At 42.2% G+C, this 26,660-nt stretch overlaps 1 protein-coding gene across 10 annotated transcripts in view; it reads right to left on the bottom strand.

The window, feature by feature from the left end:
- The window catches only part of TENM3 (teneurin transmembrane protein 3), a 468,379-nt gene that overhangs the window by 158,269 nt on the left and 283,450 nt on the right, over nt 1-26,660 (bottom strand). For all 10 annotated transcript variants that reach the window (XM_077814520.1, XM_077814521.1, XM_077814523.1 and 7 more), the window contains one exon: nt 16,911-17,149. In XM_077814520.1, the coding sequence (XP_077670646.1) occupies nt 16,911-17,149 (239 nt within the window). The remainder of the gene's footprint in view (nt 1-16,910; nt 17,150-26,660) is intronic.

Genomic DNA, 26,660 nt, shown 5'->3' with positions numbered 1-26,660 from the left:
GAAAGTCCAGCACTGATTTAGGAGATCTGCTTGCCAAAGTAGCTCCATGCCTGGTACAACATTTCTGGATCCATCTGGATTGACTGAGATGGTGCCAAGAAATTAGCATAACTGACTCTGGAGAACCACTTGCCAAAGAGAGTCTGTGTCTAGCACAAGAGGCACTGAGATCCCATGATCCACCCAAGTTAACTTAGTCCGTTCATGAGGCATCTCCAAGAAGGGCATACTACTACTGCTCCCAGTTACTCCTTTAGTTCAAGTGGTAGAGGTTAGTGCTGAGGTTCTGAATTCAAATGCTGATGGTGACTGGGATCAATATGGCTCAGTGATTGATTTTCAGGTTGCTTTCTTAATAACCACATAAATGAAGATTAAGGCTGAACAGTCAATTTCTCAAAAATTAGTAAATTTCTAAATTAAGGTTATGCATATAACTTTCATTTGGCCCCCATGTACATCTACCATATGGTTAAGGCTATGATTTAGTCATGGGTATTTTTAAAAAAGTCAGAGACAGGTCACGGACAACAAAAATTCATGACTTATACTAAAAATACCTGTGTTAAATGGGGGGGGGTCACACCGCGTGTGTGGTGGGGGGGCTGCTGCTGGAGGGCATGTGAGGGTGTGTGCTGCTGGGGAGGGGGCACCTGGGGCTAGCGGCTCTAGCTGCCAGGGGCCACAGACTGCACCTGCTCCAGCTGACTGGCCATGGACTGCTGCTGGGGCCATGGACATTCCGGCCAGTGAGCTGGGGACCGCTGCTGCTCCTGCTGTCTGGAAACCGCTACCCGGGGCCACAGACTGTGGCTGCTCCAGCCCACCGGGAACTGCTGCCCAGGGACAGCAACTGGTGTGGCTGTCCCCGGGGCTGCTCCAGGAGATGGTCCCGAGCCATCTGCTTGGGCAGTCCTGGGGTCAACCACACTGGCCCCTGCAGAAGTCACAGAGGTCGCGGAATCCATGACTTCTGTGACCTCCGTGACCGACACGGAGCCCTACATATGATACATGATTTGTTCTACAGAACCACTGCCTCATTCATTCAGTGCACATAGAATCATAGCATATCAGGGTTGGAAGGGACCTCAGGAAGTCATCTAATCCAACCCTCTGCTCAAAGCAGGACCAATCCCCAATTTTTGCCCCAGATCCCTAAATCGCCCCCTCAGGGATTGAACTCACAATCCTGGGTTTAGCAGGCCAATGCTCAAACCACTGAGCTATCCCTCTGCCGATGATGGACTGTGAATGAAACAGAGGGTAACAAGAAAAAAAAAGGTATTTATTTTGTGTTTAAGGCACTGCCCTGCAACCCAGGAGAGCTGGTTTCTGTTTCTGGTCCTGACACAGCCAGGGCCGGTGCAAGGATGTTTTGCGCCCTAGACGAAACTTCCACTTTGCACCCCTCCTCCGCCCTGAGGCGCCCCCCCCTGCAGCAGCTCCCCACCACCCCCTCTCCCCTCGGGGAGCCGTGCAGCAACTTCCCCCCTCCCCTCAGCCCGGGGAGCCATGCGGCAACTCCCCGCCCCAGCTCACCTCTGCTCCGCCTGCTCCCCGAGCACGCCGACGCTTCTCCCGCCTCCCAGGCTTGCGGTGACAATCAGCTGTTTGGCATCCAAGTCTGGGAGGGAGAGAAGCAGGGCAGGGCGGTGCTCTCTGAGGAGGAGGTGGAGCAGAGGTGAGCTGGGGCAGGTAGCGGTTCCCCTGTGCACTGCCCCCCCCCCATTACTTGCTGCAGGAGGCCCTCCCTGCGCCCCTCTGCTCCAGCTCTCCTCCGCTCCACTGCCTCCCCGGAGCGCACTTTTGGCTGCCCCCAACCACTTGGCGCCCTAGGCGACCGCCTAGTTCGCCTAGTGGTTGCACCGGCCCTGGACACAGCCTTCCTATGCAAAGCTGGGCAAGACTATATTAATCCATATGGGCAAGGAGGGCAAATTAAGATTACATGTGCAACCTTATATTTACTTTCTCTTTCATGGCTTCAATTTAATATAGTTGCTCCCACTCTTCAAAAAGGGCAAGGGAACACAGAAGTTTTGAAGGGGATAGAAAAGTTGCTTACTTTGTACAGGAAGTGGAATTCTTCAAAAGGTGTCCCAATCTGTATATAGATGTGCTCCATGCACCTGAGATCAGAAGATTTATGCTAGCAGTATGCACCCTTCTCCTTCTTGTGCTCTGAACTGGAAAAACAACAGGTGGCATGGACTGACCACTTCTCCAGTTACCTTACTACCACACAAAGTCTTAGAGCAAGGCTCCACAGAGAGAGGAAGGAGGACGGGTAGTGGAACACAGATAGGAACCATACATCTTAAAGAACTCCAGTTATTGTAGAAGGTAAGAAACCTTTCTTCCTTGAATGATGTGTTACTCCTGGGAGAATTCTGTACCGCTGCACAATGCAGAATTAGTGCAGAATTAATGTTCTGTGCAGAATTTCTCCCCCCCACTCCCCACCACAAGATTGGAGCTGAAGAGCTGCTGGCTGCCACTAGGGGCTACTGGACCCAGCAGAGCCTGACTCTCCAGCTTGCAAGTAGAAGACACTGCTGGGGGAAAGGGGATGGAGCTGGAGGGTTCCGGGCAGCTGCAGTTCCCAGCATGTACTGAAGGAAGAAGGTGGTGTGCAGGAAACTCCCTATAAGCCCAGGATGCAACATCAGGCTGTTTCTCCCTCTGGATCCAGGGTCTTTGGGGGTAGGGGATATGGGTTTCTGGGATAGGGAGGAACCCTGCAGCTGGGGTCTGGAGGGGAAGAGGTATGGGTATCTGGGCCCGGCGGGCCCTGCAGTTGGGCTCTGGGGAGAAGGGGTATGGGTATTTGGGGTAGGGGGTGGGGGGAAGAGGACAGAGAAACAGGAACTGGGGTTGTCATTGGGGTTTCTTTAACTCTCGACTCCTGGGGTATTTTTTGTTGTTGTCTGTATTTTTACAGACATAGCTGCTGACAGGTATTTTGAAATAAATTACCAAAATAATTGAAACTAGAGTGATTATATAGTGTTATTTTGACAAATAAAATATGCAGAATTTTAAAATATTGGGCACAGAATTTTTAAATTTTTTTTGCTCAGAATTCCTCCAGGAGTAATAGGTACACCATTCTGGGTGACTCATCAGTATTCATTAAGAAAGAGGGTGCAAGGATCGGAGGACTGCCTTGCCAAAGGATGCATCAGCTGTAGAAGCATGCACATGCGCATTCTGTCTGTCTCGCAAAAGTGTGACCAGAGCCCCATGTTTCCGCTTTGCTGATATCCAGGAGAGGGACATCTTAAAAGCAGGCTACTGATGCAACTTGGTCTCTAGTTCAGTGGGCTCTCACATACTGTAGTGGAGGGGGTCATTGTTAACTTGTAACAGTGTAGGAGGCAGCCTGAAATCCACCTGAAATCTTGGGCATAATTTCTGGGAAACTTTCTCGCTATGGAAGACAGTATAAGATGGATCAGTCATAAGGACCTCCAGTTCACCTATTCTTCTCACTGAGGTGATGGCAACCAAAAAGGCAACCTTCATAGACAGGAGGGCTAAGGAGCATAGGCTAAGGGTTCAGATGGAGCAAATAATGCTAATAGGAGTAGACTGAGGTTCCATAATGGTGTAGTTATCGGAGAAAAGATTCTGATGACAACTTTCAGAAACCATACTGTAATAGGACGGCTGAAGACCAAGCAGTTTTCTGCTGGACGTGGCTAAGTGCATCCACAGGCAGCCAAATGATAGTCCTGGAGTTTTTAAGGTCAGAAGGTAGTCCAAAATGTCAGGGATGTCAATCACTCTCTGTGATTATCTGGAAATGTTGGCACCAGATAGAAAACCTCTTCCACTTTACTATGTAGCACTTCCTTGTGGAAACCTTCCTAGATTGCTAAGGATAGACTCTATCATCTTCAAGTGTGAGTTTTCCAGATTCATCATCTATCCAGCTATCAGACTGTTAGATGTAGGGATGCTGGATTGGGGTGTTTGTTCTTGCCTATGTCCTGAGTCAACAACTCCAGGAAAAGTTGGACACAGATGCATGGATGTGCTGAAATCTGGAGTATGTTGGGGAACTAGAATTATCTGGGCCATTTAAGACCAATTAAGATCACTGATGCTTCTTGCTTAATCTTCCTCAGAATTCAAGCTAAGAGAGGGATTGGTGGGATGGTGTAGCCCTGGCCACTGAACTAGAAATGCATCCCTCTGGAGCCGTGACTTGCGCAACCTTGGAGCAGTAGGCTGGGCATTTCTTTTTGAGACACAAAGAGATCTGAAAATGGGGACCCCCATTGATAAAATATGTTCTTTACCACCATTCATGGTCCCCTAAAGATATGCCTACGGAGATTATAAACTAACATTGTACTCATCGGTGGTGTTCTGATGACAGGGTGATTGGGTGGTGGATATACCAGTTCCACAGATTGATTGCTCCTATCCAAAAAGGGATGGATCTTTCTCCTCCTTGTTTGCAGATGTAATATGCTGCTGGTGATCTTGTCTTGGACATGCAAGGTCTGAATGAACAGCTGGAATTCTTTGCATGCCTCAAGTCCTGCCTATAGATCCAAGAGGTTTATGTATAACTGGGATTCCTGGAGGTTCCATGTAACTTGTGCTCTACATTCATCCACACTGAACTACGGTGGGGAACCAGAGGCATCTTTAGATGGGTGGGGAAGGAACAAAGGGAACCTCCATACAAACGATTTCTTTGTTCTCCCACCAGGAGAGAGAAGCCTGAACTCTGTGGAAGAGCAAGACTAGTTTATCCTGTGCTTGTTTGGCACATAAATTGTCTGTAACCAAGCCTAAAGACAAAGATGGAGTTTCACGAAGGATGCCATGTAAGTACAAGTATGTGAGGCTATAAGACAGGTTTGAACTGTCATCTGGAGGCTCAGACAAAGTTGAATGATGAGATCCTCCATAGTCGGAAATCTGTTCTGCGGTAGGTACGCTTTGGCATTGATAGAGTCCAGGGTCACCTCCATGAAGTCTACAGTCTGTATGGGAACTAAATGGACTTGTCTATGTTTACTCAAAGCCCCAAGGAACGTAGGAAATTGAGTACAGATAAGGTTGTCACCCATACTTCTTGATGAGATTTCCTTGTGCATAAGCAGTCATCTAGATAAAGAAAAACTCACAAGTTATGGTGGCAGAGATGGGCTGCCAGTACCAATAGCATCTTTGTGAATGCTCTTGAGATTGTTGAGAGCCTAAGGGAACACTTTGTATCGGTAGAGATCCTGACCCAGAGTGAATCTCCTGTGCACAGGCTGGATGTCTATATGAAAATAAGCGTTCTTTAAGTCAAGAGTTATGAACCAACTGCCCTTGTCCAGTGAGGAAGTTATGGAGGCCAAGGTGATCATCCTGAACTTCAAGCTGAAGATGTAGACATCCAACCATCTGAGATCCAAAATGCGTCTCCTTTCTTCTGGGAGACAAGGAAGTATTTCAAATAAAATCCTTTCCCCTGTGCTGAGGAGCTATCGGTTCTACAGCTCCCAGGTAGAACAGGGAGTTTACTTCTTGCCTGAGCAACCTCTTGTGAGAGGAGCCACTAAAGGGAGACACAAAGGGGAGGTTTGGGGAAGGAAGGGAGAGGAACTCTATGGTGTAATTAGTGGTGATTATTTCCAGGACCCATTTATGTCATTATCAGGAGACAGGTCTCAGAAAAGCAAGTTAAGCATCCCCCAAACTGAGTTCCAGAGTCCCGAACAAATAGATGTGGCAGAGGGACTGATCTGCAGCTCTCAATGTCCTGTCAAAAGTGTTTCCTGGTGGATGGCCGGGGTTGAAAGGAGGATCAGGATTATGTTTGCTACACTGCACTCTCTGCTGCTTCCAGGGCAGCTTGTAAGCCATTTGATAGGTGGGTTGAGGGGCTAGTTGTTGTTCGTAGGACTCAGATTTCTGGTATTTTATCTAAGGTGCTAGAGTACAGATACTCACCAAGTGGAGGGTAGCCCTTGAGTCCTTAGGGAATGCAGTGACTCATATGTCTTTTCACTCAACAAATTGTTTCCTTCAAAGGGCAGATCCTCCACCGTGGATTGGACTTTTTTGGGAAACCTGGAGGACTAGAGCCATGATGCCAGACACCATTGAGCAGGAGACTGTATCTGCTGCATTGACTGAGGACTGGAGGGCCAATCTGGCTAGCCCTTTATCCTCTTCAGTGAGAGCTTGGAACTGCAGCTGGCCCTCTTGGAAGCATTTGTTAGTGAATTCTGTAAACGTAATAAAAATCATATTATAACATTAAGGCTTCATAGTTCACTATGGAAGTATAAGCCTGCCAAAGTAAAAGACTCTTTCTCAGAGGTCAAAGCATTTAACTTCCTTTTCAGAAGGTGTAGCTCTATGGTGCTATTGTCTGATTTTTTCAGTGATAATTGGGATGACTAGCGAATTAGGGTATGTAAATAAAAATACTGCTCCCTTAGATGGCATAAAGTACATCTGCTTTGTACTTTTTGGAGTGTGCCAGACTGCCGTAGTCTAAGAGGGCTTCGCTAATTCGAAGTGCCACCTTACTGGGACCAATGGTCAGGAAAATGTCCAATAGTTTATCGGGGGGTGTCCTACACTTCCTCCAGTGCGATTTGGGGTATAGATCAGTAGATCTTGACATCACCTGTAGTAGTCAGGCAGTGATAGCAAGGCTAGTGCAATTGCCTTGTAAGGGGATGAAGATGACAACCCTGGTGGAGCTGGTGATTCCACCTGATCTGGTTCCTCCTCTTCATCTATTAGATCTTGTGGAGGTGTAGGATCTTCTCAGAGAGAGGAGGATAATCTAGATTCCAAGTGGGAGGATAGGATTTGGGATGTTGCATGTATGGAGCCCCTAAAGCTCAGTAGGGCCAGTGTGAGGGGTGAAACTGAAATTGGACGGTTCCCATGGAGAAAGGTCCATAGGTCCTGAGATGCATAGTCCTTTGTAGGTGAGAGGGACAGTGCCCATGACAGTGGATCCTCTGTGTGGTCTGACTCCTTCCCTTGATGGGAGGGGCGACACTCTCCAACGGATGCCCAAGTTGGAGGAGGAGGCTTCAAATCCATGGCACCCATCAGTACTGGGGGCCTTATTATACCCCTGCTGGTAGATGACAATACATATGCATGTCCTAAACCACTGATGTGTGGACGTCCCTGGTAAGGATCAATTCCTAGGAATTCCTAGGTCCACGTACTTGGCAACAGCCTGAGGTGGAGAGTATTTATCTCCTGAAGCAAAGGAGTGGATAGGACTTGTTTCTTTTGTGGTGCCAGCACTGTTGGTATTGTCCCGGTCTTCGGTACCAACAACCCCTTTTCATGTTGTCGGTACCAATGAAATTGGAGGCCTTCGCTGTCATTTTTCTCTTGTCAGTACTAAGGACAGTCCCACTCCTGTGGTTATCATTGATTTCAGGACGCTCTTTCCCTTCAGAGCCGGGAGAACAGCATACCATACTCCTTGTAAGCTCCTGACACTCCTGTACCGGGGCATGGAGTGTAACTTGATGGGTGTAGGAGAAGAGGTCCTCTTTTTGGATGAGGATCTAGAGGGGGGTTTCTCACTTTTTGTAAGAGTGTTTCCTACTCTCTTTATGTCCCCATTTGGAGGGGTGCTTTGCTCTTCGCCTATCAACCTTGGAGCCAAAAAGCAGTGTACTCAGAGGGGTGCTTCTCAATCTGTCTGATGTATGGAGGAGGGACTGCTGCTGCTCCTAGCTGCTGAATGAGCCACTGCTGCTGCTGGAGCTGGGTGGCAGCCTGCTGTCACTCCTGGAGCTTAATTAGCTGATCCATCTCCGTGGCTCTCTCGGGGTGGCTCTCCCCCTCAGACCCCTTCTCACAGGGGCAAGGGATCGTGCCCACATTCTCCACCAAGTGTAAAGTTGCTAGCCAGGGCTCGACCTTCTCCAGGGTGGCGGGGAGCCACACCAGCTCACGACACACAGATAATGTTCGGGGAAATTAGTCCGGCCACAGGAGTCTCCCTCGGCGGCCCTTGCAGCAACTGAAACAAACATCATAAGCCTGGGCCCTAGGTCAGGGCGGGACAACAATAAGTCAGGTCTCAGGCCCTCTGCAGGGGCTGAGCAAACACACTAATGCTAGCAGGCCCAGGCCCTGGATCAGGGCAGTGCAACCAAGTCAGTAGCTCAGGCCTCTAAAGGACCTGGAAGCGGGGGAAGACTGCCATCCACGAGTTGGGTGGCAGGGGGGACACAGGCCCTCCCACTCCACTGCATCCCAGCCAGGGGCCCTAGCAGTGGCAGAAGACCTGCTGCTGTGTCAGTGGGGCTCCTGGCCGCAACACACTGTCATAGGCTCTGGCAGTGCCTCAGCCAGACTACGGTCGGCTGCCCCGGGCTACTTCCTGATTCCCCCTCTTGGGGTACCTGGGTCCAGGCTGTGTCCTCTGGGGTGTCCAGCACCCTGGGTTCCTCAGGGTAGCGGGCAAGCGGCAGGCCTGGCGACTCCTCCGGGTAGCGGGCGCAGGACAGGTCCGGCAACTCCTCCAGGTAGCAGGCGCAGGATAGGTCGGGCTAGTCCTTGCATGCACCTGGGGCCGCGGGTGGCTTCCCAGTGAGTGCTGAGGACGAGCTTTTATACTTCCAGGTCACCGCCTCACCCTCTGAGGGGCAGACTCAGAGCTCCCTAGCTCCACCCACTCCAGCACCCGGATGGGCTCGTCCCTCTCTGGGGTGGCAGGGAGCCACACCACCTCACTACACAGCCATTGATGAACCTATCTTCTATGAACTTATCTAATTCTTTTTTTAATTTATAGTTTTGGCCTGTGTGACAACCCCCAGCAATGAGTTCCACAGGTTGACTGTGCATTGTGTGAAGAAATACTTCCTTCTGTTTGTTTTAAACCTGCTGCCTATTAATTTCATTGGGTGACCTCTGGTTCTTTTGTTATGTGAAGGGATAAATAACACTTCCCTATTCACTTTGTCCACGCCATTCATGATTTTTTGACCTCTATCATATTCCCACCTACCCCCCCAGACATCTCTTTTCCAAGTTGAATAGTCCCAGTCTTATTAATCTCTCCTCAGACTGAAGTTGTTCCCATAATAATTTTTGATGCCCTTCTCCCTACCTTTTCCAATTCTAATGCATCTTTTTTGAGATGGGGTGACCATAACTGCATGCAGTATTCAAGATGGTAGGAGTACATAGGTTTACATAGTGGTATAATGATATTTTCTGTCTTGTTATCTATCCCTCTCCTAATGGCTCCTAACATTCTGTTGGCTTTTTTGACTGATGCTGTACGTTGAGCGGATGTTTTCAGAGAACTATGCACAATGACTTCAATATCTCTTTCCTGAGTGGCAATAGCTAATTTAGATCTCATCATTTTGTATGTATAATTGAGATTATGTTTTCCAAATGCATTACTTTGCATTTACCAACACTGAACTTCATCTGCCATTTTGTTGCCCAGTCACCCAATTTTGTGATATCCCTTTGTAACTCTTCACAGTCTGCTTTGGACTTAACTATCTTGAATAATTTTGTATCATCTGCAAATTTTTCCACCTCTCTGTTTACCTCTTTTTCGAGATCATTTATGAATATGTTGAATAGCATTGGTCCCAGTACAGACTCTTGGGAGACATAACCATTTACTTCTCTCCATTCTGAAAACTGACAATTTATTCATCCTCTTTGTTTCATATCTTTTAACCAGTTACTAATCCATGACTGCCTATTTTGCTTAAGAGTCTTTGGTCAGGGACCTTGTTAAAGGCTTTCTGAAAGTCCAAGAACACTATATCCACTGGATCACCCTTGCCCACATGTTTGTTGTCCCCTCTCAAAGAACTCTAATAGATCAGTCTATTGCCAGCCATAGCCTAGACTCACAGGCTGGGCAGATTCTGCTTGGAATGGATCAGCAAATGTTGCACTTTGAGGGGATGTGGGTTTTCCAGAGATGACAGCAGAGGCATTTCTAGTGGTCATCACTAACCAGAAAGGCCCAAAGACAGAACAATTGAATCCCAGGATCCTTGGACATAGTAGGTGCCCTCTTAGGGATGGGGGAGAGGCTGGCTAAGGAGAAGACCCCTGGAGTTTTGAACCACTAAAAACTACATTAGCTATAAAACTGTCTAAAATGTATTTATCTAAAAACCATTATACATAATTACAAGTGTGAAGAATGTGAGCTAATGCTGCGGACACTGAAGAGGTTCCATCTCAGACTACAAGTGGTAGAAAGGAACTGGAGAGGCAGTTGGTCTGCACTGCCCCTTATGCCCCCCGTTCAGAGCATGAGGAGGAGAAGAGTACAAGTGTGGACAAACAGATGCGGCTAGCAAAAATCTTTCAGCCTCAAGCACATGCCCATCTAAAGTGGAATACACGTAGGTACCATCACTGAAGAATCTAAAAAAATTTTGAGGGATTGGAGTAGGTTTTCCTCTGAGTTCTATCTTGGCTACAGATTCAATTACTGATGATAGTTAATGTAGTGTAGTAGTTAACTACACTAGTTCCTAAAAGAAATTAAAGTTCATTCTCTACTCAGAACCAAAGCAATTTGTATTTATATTCTTTAATATCCGCCCCCCCACACACTATCTTACTTCAAAGGAGTTGTTCATTGGATCCACTCCCCTAATCTGGAAATATATTTTGGCTCCAATCCAATCTTCCAATCCCTTGTATGTGGCCTCCTTCCCTCCTCTCTTTGCTGCTCCATGTTCCCCTGTTGCATTTTCTACACCACATCTCCTTTGTCTATCCCAGTTTTTCTCTACCTTTTCAGGGTGTCAACCCTGTATCCAAAGTCAAAAACGTTCATGACATCCACCATCTACTATAAAAGTAAGGCTAAAAAATGTATCAGTGCTAACAACTGTAAGCAGAGTCAGGATGAGCTCTACCCTGACATCTAGTGGCGAATTGTGGCAAGTTGTGGAAAAGAACTTCAGTGGCTGATCTTGTTTGCATAGGCACACACACCCCGCTTAGCATGAGCCCACAGCAGCCCAAATGGTCACTTTGGCTGCTGTGGGATCCTCAGTTTCTCTATTATTGGGGCAGGAAGAATAAAGTGTTGTTACCCTGATTATGTGAATCAAGGACAGTGGAACTGTTTTATGATGGAGAGACTCGCCATCAGCTAAGTAGCACTCGCTAGACAAGGGACATGGGTTCCAAAACCCAGTAAAATGAGAGAAGCTGGAGATAGACATTTGTACCTGGTGGTGTGGGGCCCTGAAACACCAGTTGCATTGCCTCCTCTCTCCACTGTGGAATATCAGAGCTAATTTTGATTCTATTACGAGTCTAGTTACAGGCTGCTCACCTGAATTCAAGTTGGGACATGGTGCACCAGCACTGAGGCTCCCCCACTACAAGCTGAAATCACTAAAGAGCTAAAATTACTAAGAGCTGAAATTGCTGAGTGCTGTGTTAAGTAGTGGGGGGCCCTAAAGATATACTGCTGAGTGGCTGGCGGAGCGGAGCAGTTTGCGGGGCAGCTGGAGCAGCTCACGAGGTGGCTGGCGGAGCAGCTTGTGGTGAAGGCTGCAGCAGAACTCCACGGAGAGGTGGGGCAGTCAGCCTCGGGCCACATAAGGTGCCCCTTAACACTGCCATTTTCACCCAGGCTGGGAGGTAAGACTCTGCAGATAAACTTTGGAACTCTGGGGTGGCACTGACCAGGGACAGAGACTTTGGGGTTGTTGGACTTTTGGGAGTTTGGGTGATTTTGGGTTGCTGGACTCAGGAACTAAAGGGAAAGGACATGCCCCAATTTGCTGGGGTGGGTCTTTGCTCATGGTTTGGTTTATGAACCCTAGTTGTGGTGTTTTCCCAATTTAATGCTGATGTCGTTTACCTCCTGTTGTTAAAGATTTTCTGCTACACCGAGACTCTGTGCTTGCAAGAAGGGAAGTATTGCCTCTTTGAGGCACCCAGGGGTGTGTGTAAGATTTTTCCCAGGTCACTGGGTGGGGCTCGAGCCAGCTTTGCATTGCGTTGTTGAGAGGGAAGCCCTATGTATTGAACCCGGCCCTAGCTGCTATTAACTTGGCCTGGCAGAAGGGTTACACAACAAATATATATAATTTATTTGTGTGTTTAAGAGATTATCAAAGGATACTTGACCTTATATAGTCAGGGTGCAATATTTTCTTTGCTTGAGACTGTAATACAATTATGACTCCTGATAATTTTTTATGACCTTCCTCATGGTCACAACAAGACAGCTGAGGCTTTTACTATAGCACCCCACCACTAGCTAGCCTAAATGACTCCGCAGTTAAGTGGGTGTAGAGATGAGGTCTAGCAAACTGTCTCTTCTGCATCGTGTTTGTACTGGGGCAGTGGAATCCAAAGCAACTTGCTTCACCCCATATCTTCAGTGACTAAAAATAAGCTTGGACGTGGCCTGTTTATCTCTCTCCTTTTCTGGGAAGGAGCTGATTGAGAGGCTACGTCACTATTGCTAGAGATGGGATCTATTACTTCCTCCCTTGCTCATGTCCATTTGTGACTGCCACAATCACAAATTAGACTACTTGCATCTGCAGTACTACAGACCATATCAATATGTACTGCCATATTTTGCAGGTCTGGCAGCAGCATTTCATATCTTGTGGCAATGCCTCTCTGTGAAGTTAAAAAACCATGTCACAAACTGGCCATACAGATGTCACATGCCACCTCAGTGGACAAGTCAGAGCATGATGTGCTCCCCTAGATTTGCTGAGAAACATGTCACTCAATGCCACAGTCCTATCTAACTTTTTATAAGCAATTTTCCATTGAGTCTTTTCTCTAACACTTGGTGTTATGAAACAATTCAATAAAATGAAGAATATTTCCATCTTATATTACTTACATGGAATTATACATGGATGGCTTATTAAAAACGGGGTATTTTTGATATTATATCTGCACAGATAGGAAAGCCACATATATGAATAAGTGTAATCCATTCATAGCTTTATGGAGCCAAAATCCTCTAGCAAGTGTCCCTGGGTGCTGCATTTTACATTCAGTTTGCTGAGTTAGCTGAAATGTGTGCAATATCACCAGTAGGTAAAGAGCTCCCTATTGACTATGTATAGAAGGAGGCTCCTGTGCATTGTTTATTTCAGCAAGCATATAAACTAGCTCATGCCCATGAAATTTAGAACAGCTTCACCTGTTTTCAGCAATAGTATGTGAATAATGTGTAAGGCTGAAAACTTTCTCTTCTTGGAAAGTTACATTCCTTTTTGGGGGATGCATGAACATAGACAAATTAGACATGCCTATATTTCTGAATGTGCCTTTGGCACTAATAGTCCAGTAAAGTTATCTTTTTGTGACATTCAAACTCATAAGTGTTTTAGCTCTTTGAGGCTTACAAGCCCTTAGTATTTTACTTTCGTTTACCGCTCTTCTACAGCCTCTTCTTCTCACAGAGATGTCTCACATTTAATACTGCCTAAAATCTAATACTGCCACTTCAAAATTTTAGCAGATGTGAACATTGCAATTACATCCATTACCTTCAAATTATTGTACCAACTCTTCCCCAAATCCCAAACAGACATTGATATATAAAAGATATTTTTGATTGTAATAGCTAGAAATGCCGACCCAAAGTCTGTGACTGAGCACTTTTAATCTTGAAGTTTTATAAATGTGATTATTATTTTAAAAATTCTATGTCAGAAGCCTACCTCTGAATCACTTATTTATATAAACAGACCAGTGTGTATGATCAATGAAGAAAAAACAAAATTCAGCTAGAAAACAGATTGGTCTGCCATGCATGAGACTTGAGCTGGATTCATATGCAGGTCTCCAGGCTGACAGGGAGACTGGAAATGCTGCTTTGGGAGTTGTACTCTGCCACAGGGGAAAGGAATTTCTCCTATTACTCAGCAGCCCAATTTCTTGCATTGTTCACAGTGGCTTCAGTCCAAGTAAATGCTACTTCAAAGGCTTTATTCAGCTTAAGCTGTGGCTTGGACTGAAATTTAACAAGCCTGTTTCAACAAAGGCAATGAAGATTTATAGATCATAAGCCACACTAGGTTTTATTATTAATTTACATTGATAAAAAAGAATAACTTCCCCCTTGATATTTTCCTCCCTTGTCTGGGTATATGGATCAGAGAGCCACAAATATGGCTTTCAAAAGTTAGACTTGTACATTTATTGTTCCAGAACCACAGGGGTTTAAACTTCTTATTAACCAAACAAGACACTAATTTCAGTTCTACCGATCTTCATATTGCAGATAAAAAGACAATTTTTGTATTAACTTGATAAGTTAGTTCTTATCATAGATCTTGAAAAAGCTCATAAAGCCATTCATGGGCTCAGAGGTACCAATATTCATAAACTGATCATAGATACAGAAGTAGCAGAAAATACATTAAGGTCCTGATCCAACTCTCATAGAAGTCAATGAGTTTTCTTAACGACATCAGTAGAAGAAGCACTCTCCCATAATTAGGTATATCTAAATTTATATAATGCTTAATGTTCAATATTTGTGAAATTAAATAACTTAAATGAACAGGATCATAACAGAGTGTATAAAAGAGGAAGAGATTGTAGAGGCATTTAGGAAAATGAAAAAGGAGAAAGCACCTAGGTTGGATGAAGTATCGGAGGATATTTAAGTTATTGGGAAACGAAGGTGTCAAGTATCTTACAAGTCTGTTCAATGATATACTTAAAGAGAAAATGTCACATGATTGGCACAAAACCTTTGTGGTCCACATTTTTAAACATAAAGGAGATACTGCACTGTGTGGTAATTATTGCCCAATTAAGATGACATCAGATCCTATGAAAGCATGGGAGAAGATTATTGAAAAACATCTGCATGGAACAGTGGAAATTTGGAAGGGTCAGCATTGATTTATGCTGGGATGGAGTACAATTGATGTCATATTTGTTCTTTGAGTCCTCATGGAAAAGTTCAGAGAAAAGAGAAGGCAACTGGGTATGGTCTTTATGGATTTGGAGAAGTCATACAATTGTGTACCAAGAGATTACTTTGGTGCAGTTTGTGAAGGAGAGGTGTGCCAGAGGGATATGGCTGTCTTATCCAGGATATGGATGATGGAGTGATTACCGTAGTCAAAATCAAATGGGGCTCACAGCAAAGAATTTCCAGGAAACATTGGCCTTTATCAGAGCTCAGCCTGGAGCTCTGTTTTGTTTGCAGTTGTTATTGGTGTGATAAGTGAGAATATATGAAGGGAGCAACCTTGGAATGTGTGATTCGCTGAAGCCTTAGGGTATGTCTACACTGAAAAAAAAAAAAAGTGCGTCAGCACGTCTCAGAGGCTGGGTCAACTGACTCTGGCTTGCTGAAATTGCACTATGGGGCTTAAAACAACAGTGGGCTGCAGCCCACGCTCTGAAACTCAGCACAGCAGAACGGTCTCAGAGCCTGTTCTCCAGCTCAGTGGGAACATCTACCCTGCTATTTGTAGCCCCACAGTGTAAGCCCTGCGAGCTGCTTCTGTGCAGGGCATTTTTGTGGTGTAGATGTACCCTTAGAAATATGTGCTGAAGATTTTGAGACTTTGCAAACTAACTTTGAAAAGTGGGCAACAAAGTTTTGGGCAGGCAGGACTTACAGTGAGCATCAGTAAGACTGAGGCTTTGATAACTTGAGGGAGGATGACTCACCACAAAGGATATTACAGGCAGAGAGCTTAGAAGAGTGAAATAATGTAAATACTTAGGATCAATAGTTGCTGACAATAGTGCCTTTCTGAGTGATGCCTGGCATCATATCAAATTGCGTGGTGCAAGTGGCATGAGCTGACCCCAATTGTCTGTGATAAAAAGATGCCAATAAAAGTTAAAAGGTAAAGTGTATAGAACTGTAATTCAACCCATCCTAATGTATGGAACAGAGACTTGGCCCACCACAAGAAAAGAAATCAGTCTGCTCTCCACTACAAAAATGAAGATGCTGAGATGATCAAATGGTTCAAAACTGTGACAGGAAATGAAACAAGGATGTGAGGTACCTAATGCAGATTGCCTCAGTTGAAGACAAGTTGAGGGAGGCTAGGCTACAATGGTATGGACATGTTCAGTGGAGACCTGAGAGTTATATTGGTAGGATGGTCCTTGCAATGATCATGGATGGAAAATGACCAAGGGAGAGGCCAAAGACTTGCTACATGGACCAGATATCAGAGGACATTAGAGAGACCAATTTACACGAGATGAGCATGAGTCTTCGAAAAAGGCTATAAAACTCACCCACCCTGAATAGGGAAGTAGAAAGAAAGAAGAGGAAGAAATAACTTAAATGATTTAACAGACAATGAGGCAAAATATAAAATCATTTAAAAATAGGACAGACAGAGGAAAAAACATTATTTTTCCCATTTTTTTTGTCCTTATATCATCTGTTTAGACAGATAATAAATACCTGTTTCTGTTTAAAGTGTTTAGTAATCCTTTGATCACTATATAAATACAAATACATGATATCATAATAACTAACAACAACAAAAATTTTAAATGCTAAATAAGGTAAGTTATGCTTTATGGAAAACAATGAGGAAAACAGAATATACAATGCACATGTTGGAAATTATGTGTGAATTACAGGCTTTTACAGCTTATATTTTATATATCTTAAAAATGTGACATTTCTGATTTATCATCTTTTTTTAAAAGGTATTTCAACTACTATTCTGCTGAAAAATACTTGCAAAGTACTTAATTTTTTTTAGATCCTATCTAAAGAATGAGAGTTTCAATTAAATTGCTCTGAAGGTTTAAGCTGTTACCAGAAACCACTGATAAAAATAAAGCTTTATATTGTACAGTTGGGCATAGTCCATGCATAACCAACAAAACACACATCCAGATTTATGGTGACGATAATCATATAAACTAGAACTTACCTATAAAGTAGGATAGCAGTATTGCCAGTAGCACTGAGACTCCTACAGCACAGAGTGCAGTACATTTCCAGCTACAGTACTTTGAAGACTTCTTGAATTTAAAAGCACTTCTTGATAGTGTATTTCTAGGTAGTGGCCGAGTAGGGGGGGAATAAACAGAGCCAGATGCCATTGTGTAACCTGGTGTTGCAGTACTGAACAGTGGTGTTGTCCCTGTTCCTGTTTTGAATAAGAAATGCCTGTGGAAGAAAAAGACTATATTAAAACACAATAATAAATAAACAAATGGAACAGGAAGTGACATTTTAGGTTCTCCTTAAAGCTGTTTGCCTTTTTTTCTTAATATCTTACATTTTTTTCAACCTACATAGATTCGTGAAACCAATACATTGAACAACACTTACATAGAAAAAACAGCATTTTTTTAAAAGTACAAGTGAAAATATTTGTGATACACACTCTGTCCACAGTGGGACCAGAACCATACTAACTATAAGAATGTAGGCAGGGTAGCTAGCAGAGTTCTTGCCAAATTCGCTGACAAGTGTGGACAGGCATTCTTTTGTCTGAATCCTATGTTATGTTATAAAACTATGTCACATACTACCGTGATCAGGATTAAAAAGTCAATATTTTCCAGATACCACACCTCTATCACAATTGTTTCTTAGTCTAAATATAAGGTGTGAAAGGTACTGCAACCCCATGTAGTATCTTTGGATACTCCTGTGTTAAAATTATGTATGGTTTCATGTATGACTGTTGTTCTGCTCCATCTGCTCCATGGGTGAGAATTACCAGAGTTCCTCCAGGAACTAAAAACAGTGGAGGTGATTACCTTGAGGATTGTCAGTAACTCCAGAGAAGCACCACCTGGTATATTGATTCAAGCTGGGTTTTCCAGAGAGTAGGAGACAAAGAAAGGGCTTTTGGTATAAAAGGATGAGCTTGAACAGACCCATCGCTGCCTTTCTGATCCAGGAAATGAACAGTACCATCTGTCCAATGGGGCTCCCAATACTTTCAAAAGGGTGGGAATGCTTTTGGCCTTAGAGGTCCCCATACGACTGATGAGTGACTCCTGGTACATTTATGATGTTTTCTCTATAATGCTTTTACCTTAAGAACAAATGTGCTTGCTTAGAAAGAGCTGTGTAGTAACTTGGAATTTCTGGCAATATACTGTTCATAGTCCTGGGAGAAAAAGCAATGCACAGGCACTGGTTTTTCCCATAGTGTAAGGCAGGGAGCTGTGCCCTTCCAAAAACCCTAGTGAGATTGGAGTGGGATAAGGGTCTCTGCCTAGAGATCGGTAATGGCTGGAGACCTAAGACCTGACTGGGCACTCCAAGAGCAGACTAGGGAGAAGGGGGATAATGGTGCAATTACCCTGAAACTATGATACAGGGAAAACAGCAGGAACTGAAATATAACTGCATGGCAACTTTTGGCAAATGTAGGCAGTTTTGTTTTTGATGTATCCTAACTAAGGTGTGATCACGGACACAGGAGCTGGTTTCATTTTGGGGATTGGGTAGGTAAAAAATTGTTTTTTTGTTTTTTTCCCAAAAAAGGTTGTAGGCTGAATTAGAGGAAAAAAATAAAGCAATGTTTGGGACTCTCTCAATGAGTCAATCACCATGCTAACACTGACTACCTTTTTCAACTGAAATTTCTGGGGAGAATACCACGCTACATGAGCTCTGAGGCAACATGTTCAAAAGAGACTTCAAGAAGCTTGTAAATTCTCACCAACTGAGTTAAGAAGGAGCACTGTGTAGAATTTTGTTGTTGCACAGGTGTGTGCATACCAGAGGAGGAAACAGAGGGTGGCCAAACCATAAAATTATTTATAAAAATTATGTTATAATATAATTATTATTTAGTAAGATATATTGGAGTTATATCAGGAATGAATCTGCTCTTTTACTCTCTGGGAGAAATGATGACACTTGATAACACTTGATAAATCAGGAAAATTTGTGCTTTGAGAAGGATTTGTGCTATGGGAAACCAGTAGGCCATTAGAACCTTGGCATCAGCTGCCCTTCTTTGAAATATTTCCCCCGAGAAGATTCCTGGTAATACACAGCATAAGGAACTTCACTTGTAAACAATATTAAGGCTACTGGTAATGACGGCAGATCTGGGAACACCAAAGAAACCCACCTCAGAGCATTTAACTTCAGAAAGGGGAATTACACAAAAAGGAGGAAGCTAGTTAAACAGAAATTTAAAGGTATAGTCCCAAAAGTGAAATGCCTGCAAGCTGTGTGGAAACTTTTAAAAAACACCATAATAGAGCCTCAAATTAACTGTATATTCCAAATTAAAAAAAACATAGTAAGAGGACCAAAAAAGTGCCACCATGATTAAACAACAAAGTAAAAGAAGTGGTTAGAGGCAAAAAGGCATCCTTTAAAAAACTGACAGTTAAATCCTACTGAGGAAAATAGAAAGGAGCATAAATTCTGGCAAGTCAAGTGTAAAAGTATAATTAGGCAGGCCACAAGAGAATTTGAAGACTCAAAAACTAACAGCAAATTTTTTTTTAGGACATCAGAACCAGGAAGCCTGCTAAACATTCAGTGGGGCCACTGGTCGATCAAGGTGCTAAAGGAGCACTCAAGGAAGATACAGCCATTGTGGAGAAACTAAATGAATTCTTTGCATCATTCTTCACACCTGAGCCATTATTTTTAGGTGACAAGTCTAAGGAACTGTCTCAGATTGAGGTGTCATTACAAGAGGTTTTGGAACAAATTGATAAATTAAACAATAATAGGTCATTAGGACTAGATGGTATTCACCCAAGAGTTCTGAAGGAATTCAAATATGAAATTGCAGAACTACTAACTGTGGTATGTAACCCATCATTTAAATCAGCTTCTGTACCAGATGACTGGAGGATAGCGAATGTGACGCCAATTTTTAAAAAAGGCTCTAGAGTCGACCCTTGCAATGACAGGCTGGTAAGCCTAATTTCAGTACCAAGCAAACTGGTTAAAACTATAGTAAAGAACAGAATTATCAGATACATAGATAAACACAATTTGTTGGCGAAGAATCAACAAGGTTTTTGTAAAAGGACATCATGCCCCACCAATCTATTACAATTCTTTGAAGGGGGTCAACAAATGTGGACCAGGGTGATATCGTGTACTTGGACTTCCAGAAAGTCTTTGGCAAAGTCCTGGACCAAAGTTAAGCAAACTAAGCAGTAATTGATCCATAACTGGTTAAAAGATAGGAAACAAATGGTAGGAATAAATGATCAATTTTCAGAATGGAGAGAGGTAAATAGTGGTGTCACCCAGGAGTCTGTACTGGGACCACTGCTGTTCAACATATTCATAAATGATCTGGAAAAAAGGGTAAACAGTGTGGTGGCAAAATTTTCAGATGATACAAAATTACTCAAGATAGTTAAGTCCAAAGCAGACTGTAAAGAGTTACAAAGAGATCTCACAAAACTGAGTTACTGGCAACAAAATGGCAGGTGAAATTCAATGTTGACAAATGCAAATACACATTGGAAAACATAATCCCAGCGAAACATACAACACTCAGGAAGTAACAGTGGATAGTTCTCTGAAAACATCCGTTCAATGTGCAATGGCAGTGAAAAAGCTAACAGAATGTTAGGAATCATTAAGAAAGGGTTAGGTAACTTAAAATCATAATGCCTCATTATAAATCTAAAAAAGAAAAGGAGTACTTGTGGCACCTTAGAGACTAACCAATTTATTTGAACATGAGCTTTCGTGAGCTACAGCTCACTTCATCAGATGCATACCGTGGAAACTGCAGCAGGCTTTATATATACACAGAGAATATGAAACAATACCTCCTCCCACCCCACTGTCCTGCTGGTAATAGCTTATCTAAAGTAATCATAGATAAGCCATTACCAGCAGGACAGTGGGGTGGGAGGAGGTATTGTTTCATATTCTCTGTGTATATATAAAGCCTGCTGCAGTTTCCACGGTATGCATCTGATGAAGTGAGCTGTAGCTCACGAAAGCTCATGCTCAAATAAATTGGTTAGTCTCTAAGGTTCCACAAGTACTCCTTTTCTTTTTGCGAATACAGACTAACACGGCTGTTACTCTGAAACTTGTCATTATAAATCTAGGTATACACACATCTTGAATATTGTGTGCAGATCTGGTCACTCCATCTTAATAAAGATGTATTAGAATTGGGAAAGGTATAGAGAAAGGCAACAAAAATGATTAGGGGTATGGAACAGCTTCCGTATGAGAAGAGAGTAAAAAGACTGGGACTTTTCAGCTTGGAAAAGAGATGACGAAGAAGGGATACAATAGAGGTCTATAAAATCTTCACTGGTATTTAGAAAGTGACTAAGGAAATGTTATTTTCTCCTTCATGTAATATAAAAACTAGGGGTCACCCAATGAAATTAATAAGCAGCAGGTTTAAAACAAACTAAAGGAAATATTTCTCCACACAATACACAGTTAACCTGTGCAACTCATTGACAGGCAATTTTGTGAAGGCCAAAACTATAACAGGGTTCAAAAAAGAACTGGATAAGTTCATGGAGGATAGGTCCATCAATGGCTATTCACCAGGATGGTCAGGAATGCAACACCATGCTGCGAGTATCCCTAGCGTCTGTTTGCCAGAAGCTGGGAGTGGACGACAGGAGATGGATCATTTGAGGATTGCCTTGTTCTGTTCATTCCCCCTGGGGCACCTGGCACTGGCCACTGTCAGAAGACAAGATACTGGGCTAGATGGACCATCGGTCTGACTCAGTATGGCCATTTTTTTGTGCTGAACGACAAACATGGTAAAAAAATTCTTTTCTGTCAATGTACGCCGCTTTGGGTGGCCACAGTACACTCAACAGCATTATACTATACTATATAAAATGCTGTTTGGTTTGGCTAGGCTGATCTGCCATTTTAAGCATTCTTCTGATGCTGTTTCTAGGCTGCAAACGGAAATGGATCTTAACAAGCTTTCACATGGGGACTCCATATATTCTCAGAAAAAGTGAAAGCTGAGGTGCTGGAGTTCGTGCAGCAGAGCCTAGCACAGACTCTGATCCAAATACTTAAGCCCTTTGAGGAGTTAATCTCACAGATAAACTTGGGAGATGCCTGGGTATCTGTGACAGTGCCAGCTGTCAAAGCCCTGAGAGTCTACCTCAGGCATCGAGGCAATAAAAGAAAATTCTGTCTTTTGTATTTGAGAGTTCACCACTGCGGAGTCTGAGGTAGCACACAGTGTGGCTTCTTACTTTAAGCTCTTGCCCCTTTTGCTCTATATCATATCACTACAATACCAGAGTGGCCACACGCACAGGCTGGCTGAAGAATGTCAGGCAAAAAATACCAAAAGAGGTGAAATAAAGACAAAAGAAACAACTCTTGGTGAAGGAAATTTATTTGGCTCTCTCTATTTCTAATGAGTGGAGTTACTAGGTAAATGTCATTGCAGTCTCTCCAGGGGTGTTAACTCAAAATGTTAAATATTGAAAGTATAACACTATCAGACTTCCACATCTTGTACACCTGTTTCTTTCCTCTGAACCCTTGCTAACTAGTGTTTCCTACGAGATGTTCAGAAGGATGCTATGTCTGACAACAAATCCAAGCTGTTTCCAGGTAGTGTAGAAAGCCTTGTGTTCTCCAAATATAATTTGCCTACAATTGATTTTACCCACCTGCCTATGCTTTTATAGCATGCTCATCAGAAAGGTATCTGAGCAATTAATTTCTAAAGACTAAACTGTGTATGTAGTACTTGACCAGACATTGACTTAAACGGCAAATTACAGTCTGTCTCATCTCACAGAAAGCTTATATCATCTGTAATTGCAGATCTTCATTTAAAAATTTATTATCTTACAAGCACGCACTTGATTTGTATGCAAGTGACAATTTGAATATTTCATTAAAATTTTTAGAATGCAGAATTCTAATAAAAAACATTGGCACTTCTCAAAGTAATGCTATCCAGTGTTTAATTAAATGAATCAATTCACTTTTTAGAAGTAAAAACCCTCCATTTTTATCATGATGTAAAATATATTTCTATTCAAAAATTTAGCTGATATATGATCATTTTAGGGGCTCAAGTTTTCAGTATCCAGTAATTCCAAAACACAGATTTGTCACAGCTCCACTGTACTTAAAATATTTTGTTATTTTATAAAAACAAACTCTTGGGGGGCAAAGACTGAGTCAGCAGCTGCGAAGCAGGTGTGTGTTCCTATTTATTTTGTCAATAGCAGCCACTTTTTAAAGTTTCTTTCACTGAATTAATGAAAGAAAAAATAAATATATCATCAAAATCCTCAGAGATGCTGAATCTGGAGATATGAACATATGAATAAAAGTAAAATTAAAGAAACTGAACCTATGGAATCTCTCGGCACCATATGATTGGCTGCACCTGCTGACATTTTTAGACAGTTTTTTGTCCAAAGAATACTGGAGTGGTTTCACTTCCAACAATATCCCAAGATATTCGCTGTGCTGCCATTTACTCTGTGGAAAACAAAATTGAGGGAACCTCAGCTAAAATTACTAATTTGGAAGCCAGGATGGAAAAAAATATGTCATGAAAAAGTGCAGGAGTTGGACAGCAAGATTAAATTAATTGAAAATTGCATCTTCTGAACCACAGGAACAGATTACAAAACCATTCAAGGACAGTATGGTGCAGACTAACAATGGGAATACTTAACAAGCCAAGTAAGATCCAGAAAAGTAAGTGATAGGTGTTCATCAAAGGGAGGGTGATTCAGAACTGCTTTCTTTTTATGAAAATCTTGTACCGAAAACTCTTACTCTAGATACTGAAGATAATCCTATCCACTATATAAAACCCGACTGCATTCATAGGAGTACAATATTACACATGTCTGTATTACAATATAAGGAAGAAACATTTTAATTAGGGCTGTTGATTAATTGTGGCTAACTCACGTGATTAACTCAAAAAAAGTAATCGTGATTTAAAAAAATTAATCATGATAAATCGCACTGTTAAACAGTAGAATACCAATTGAAATGTATTAAATATTTAGGATCTTTTTCTAAATTTTCAAATATATTGATTTCTATTGCAACACAGAATACAAAGTGTCCAATGCTCACTTTATATTATTTTTTATTACAAATATTTGCACTGTACAAATGATAACCAAAAGAAATAGTATTTTTCAATTCACCTAAAACAAGTATTGTAATCATGAAAGTTGAACTTACAAATGTAGAATTATGTACAAAAAAATAACTGCATTCAAAAACAAAACAATGTAAAACTTTAGCGACTACAAGTCCACTCAGTCCTAGTCCTTGTTCAGCCAATCGCTAAGAGAAACAAGTTTTTTTTACATTTACGGGAGATACTGCTGCCTGCTTCTTGTTTACAATGTCACCTGAAAGTGAGCAGAGGTGTTTGTATGGCACTTTTGTACCCAGTGTTGCAAGGTATTTACATTCCAGATATGCTAAACATTTGTATGTCCCCTCATGCTGTGGCCACCATTCCAGAGGACATGCTTCCATACTGATGATTCTCGTTAAAAAAGAAATCCATCAATTAAATTTGTGACTGAACTCTTTGGGAGAGAATTGGATGTCTCATGTTGTTTTACCTGCATTCTGCCGTATATTTCACGTTATAGCAGTCTCAGATGATGACCCAGCACACGTTCATTTTAAGAATACTTTCACAGCAGATTTGACAAAACGAAAAGAAGGTATCAATGTGAGATTTCTAAGAATAGCTACAGCACTAGACCCAAGGTTTAAGGATCTGAAGTGCCGTCCAAAATCTGAGAGGGACAAGGTGTGGAGCATGCTTTCAGAAGTCTTAAAAGAGCAACACTCTGATGTGGAAACTACAGAACCCGAACCACCAAAAAAGAAAATCAACCTTCTGCTGGTGGCATCTGATTCAGATGATGAAAATAAATATGCGTCAGTCCACTCTGCTTTGGCCCGTTATCGAGCAAAACCCGTCATCAGCATGGACGCATGTCCTCTGGAATGGTGGTTGAAGCATGAAGGGACATATGAATCTTTAGTGCATCTGATAGATAAATATCTTGTGACGCTGGCTACAACAGTGCTATGTGAAAGCCTGTTCTCACTTTTAGGCAGGGCCGGCTCCGGTTTTTTTGCCGCCCCAAGTGGCGAAGGGAAAAAAAACAAAAACCCAAGCCTGGTTGAGCTGCCGCCGACGAGGAAGAGAGGGACTGCAGGGCCCGCCGCCAAAGACCTGGACATGCCGCCCCTTTCTATTGGCCGCCCCAGGCACCTGCTTCCTTCACTGGTGCCTGGAGCCAGCCCTGCTTTCAGGTGACATTGTAAAGAAGTGGGCAGCATTATCTCCTGCAAATTGTAACCAAACTTGTTTGTCTGAACGATTGGTTGAAGAAGAAGTAGGACCGAGTGGACTTGTAAGCTCTAAAGTTTTATATTGTTTTATTTTTGAATGCAGGGTTTATTTTGTACATAATTCTACATTTGTAAATTCAACTTTCATGATAAAGAGATTGCACTGTTACTTGTATTACATTAATTGAAAAATACTATTTTATTTTTAACAGTGCAAATATTTGTAATAAAAACATACAGTGAGTACTGTACACCTTGTATTCTGTATTGTAATTGAAATCAATATACTTAAAAATGCAAAAAAAATCCAAAAACATTTAAATAAATGGTATTCTATTATTGTTTAACAGTGCAATTAATCGCTTGACAGTCCTAATTTTAATGCGATCTAATTTGAAGGACTGCAACAGAATTCTGCTTGCTGTATAGACTATGAAAGAAACAGAATTTAAAAGGCTAAATTGCTATTTTTCCAAGATCTTGGGCCAGCTACACGGGCTAGGACAAAGAACTATTCTAATAAAACAAAACAAAATAATAATAAAGAATTTTGTGAGGAAAGAAACTAAAGCCTCTGCTTCCTATCAGGCAAAATTCAAAGCTACTTTTGATGGGAAATAGTATACATTCTGGGATCCGATAACAGCAGCAAGATTATTTAACACTATCCAAGACACTGTTCCAGGCAAGGACTATGACAAAGAAGAAAATAATAAAGATGGTAAAGGATTTCACTGTGTATGATATCAACCTGCCCTTTGTTGACAGAAACAATTTCTTCCTTCCCTACAAGGGAAAGATGTTTATGCATTTAGCACAATATTCTTTCACACAATGCATACCTGTAACATATTAACGTGTGGGTCAATATACTGTGGCTATTTATATTGTAGCAATAAAAGTTGTTAAGTTGGTAAAGTAAAATACTAGAACATTATCAGCTGCAGAAGCATAGTTTTAATAATTCGTCAGGTATTCCCTTCAAACCAACCAACCAAAACAAATAAAGCAAATCCTGACATTAATTTGTTTTGGATAATGGTATTTATTTACTAAAAGTGCTCATGAGCTTTTATGTTATACTTCAAGTTTTACAATATGAATTTTTCTTCTTTTATTAGATTATAGTGATTTTGTTTCACCTTGAGAGAGTGAAAAGGCAGTGGATACTTCTACTATCTATAATTTCTATATTTAGGGGATCATCTATCTAATGCTTACTAAATATTTGAATGCCTACTACTTCTATAAATGGAATTTTGTGTCTTCTTAATGATACCCTTACTCATTACATTTTTTAAATGGCCACCATTTGTTTTATTATTAATATATTGCCACATATTAGCATGAGATTCTATACTGTATCATA

Source organism: Eretmochelys imbricata, chromosome 4 (genome assembly GCF_965152235.1).
Source record: "Eretmochelys imbricata isolate rEreImb1 chromosome 4, rEreImb1.hap1, whole genome shotgun sequence".
Taxonomy (NCBI): Eukaryota; Metazoa; Chordata; order Testudines; family Cheloniidae; genus Eretmochelys; species Eretmochelys imbricata.
The sequence above is the reverse complement of the archived record's forward strand: the minus strand, read 5'-3'. Positions and strand labels throughout refer to the sequence as shown.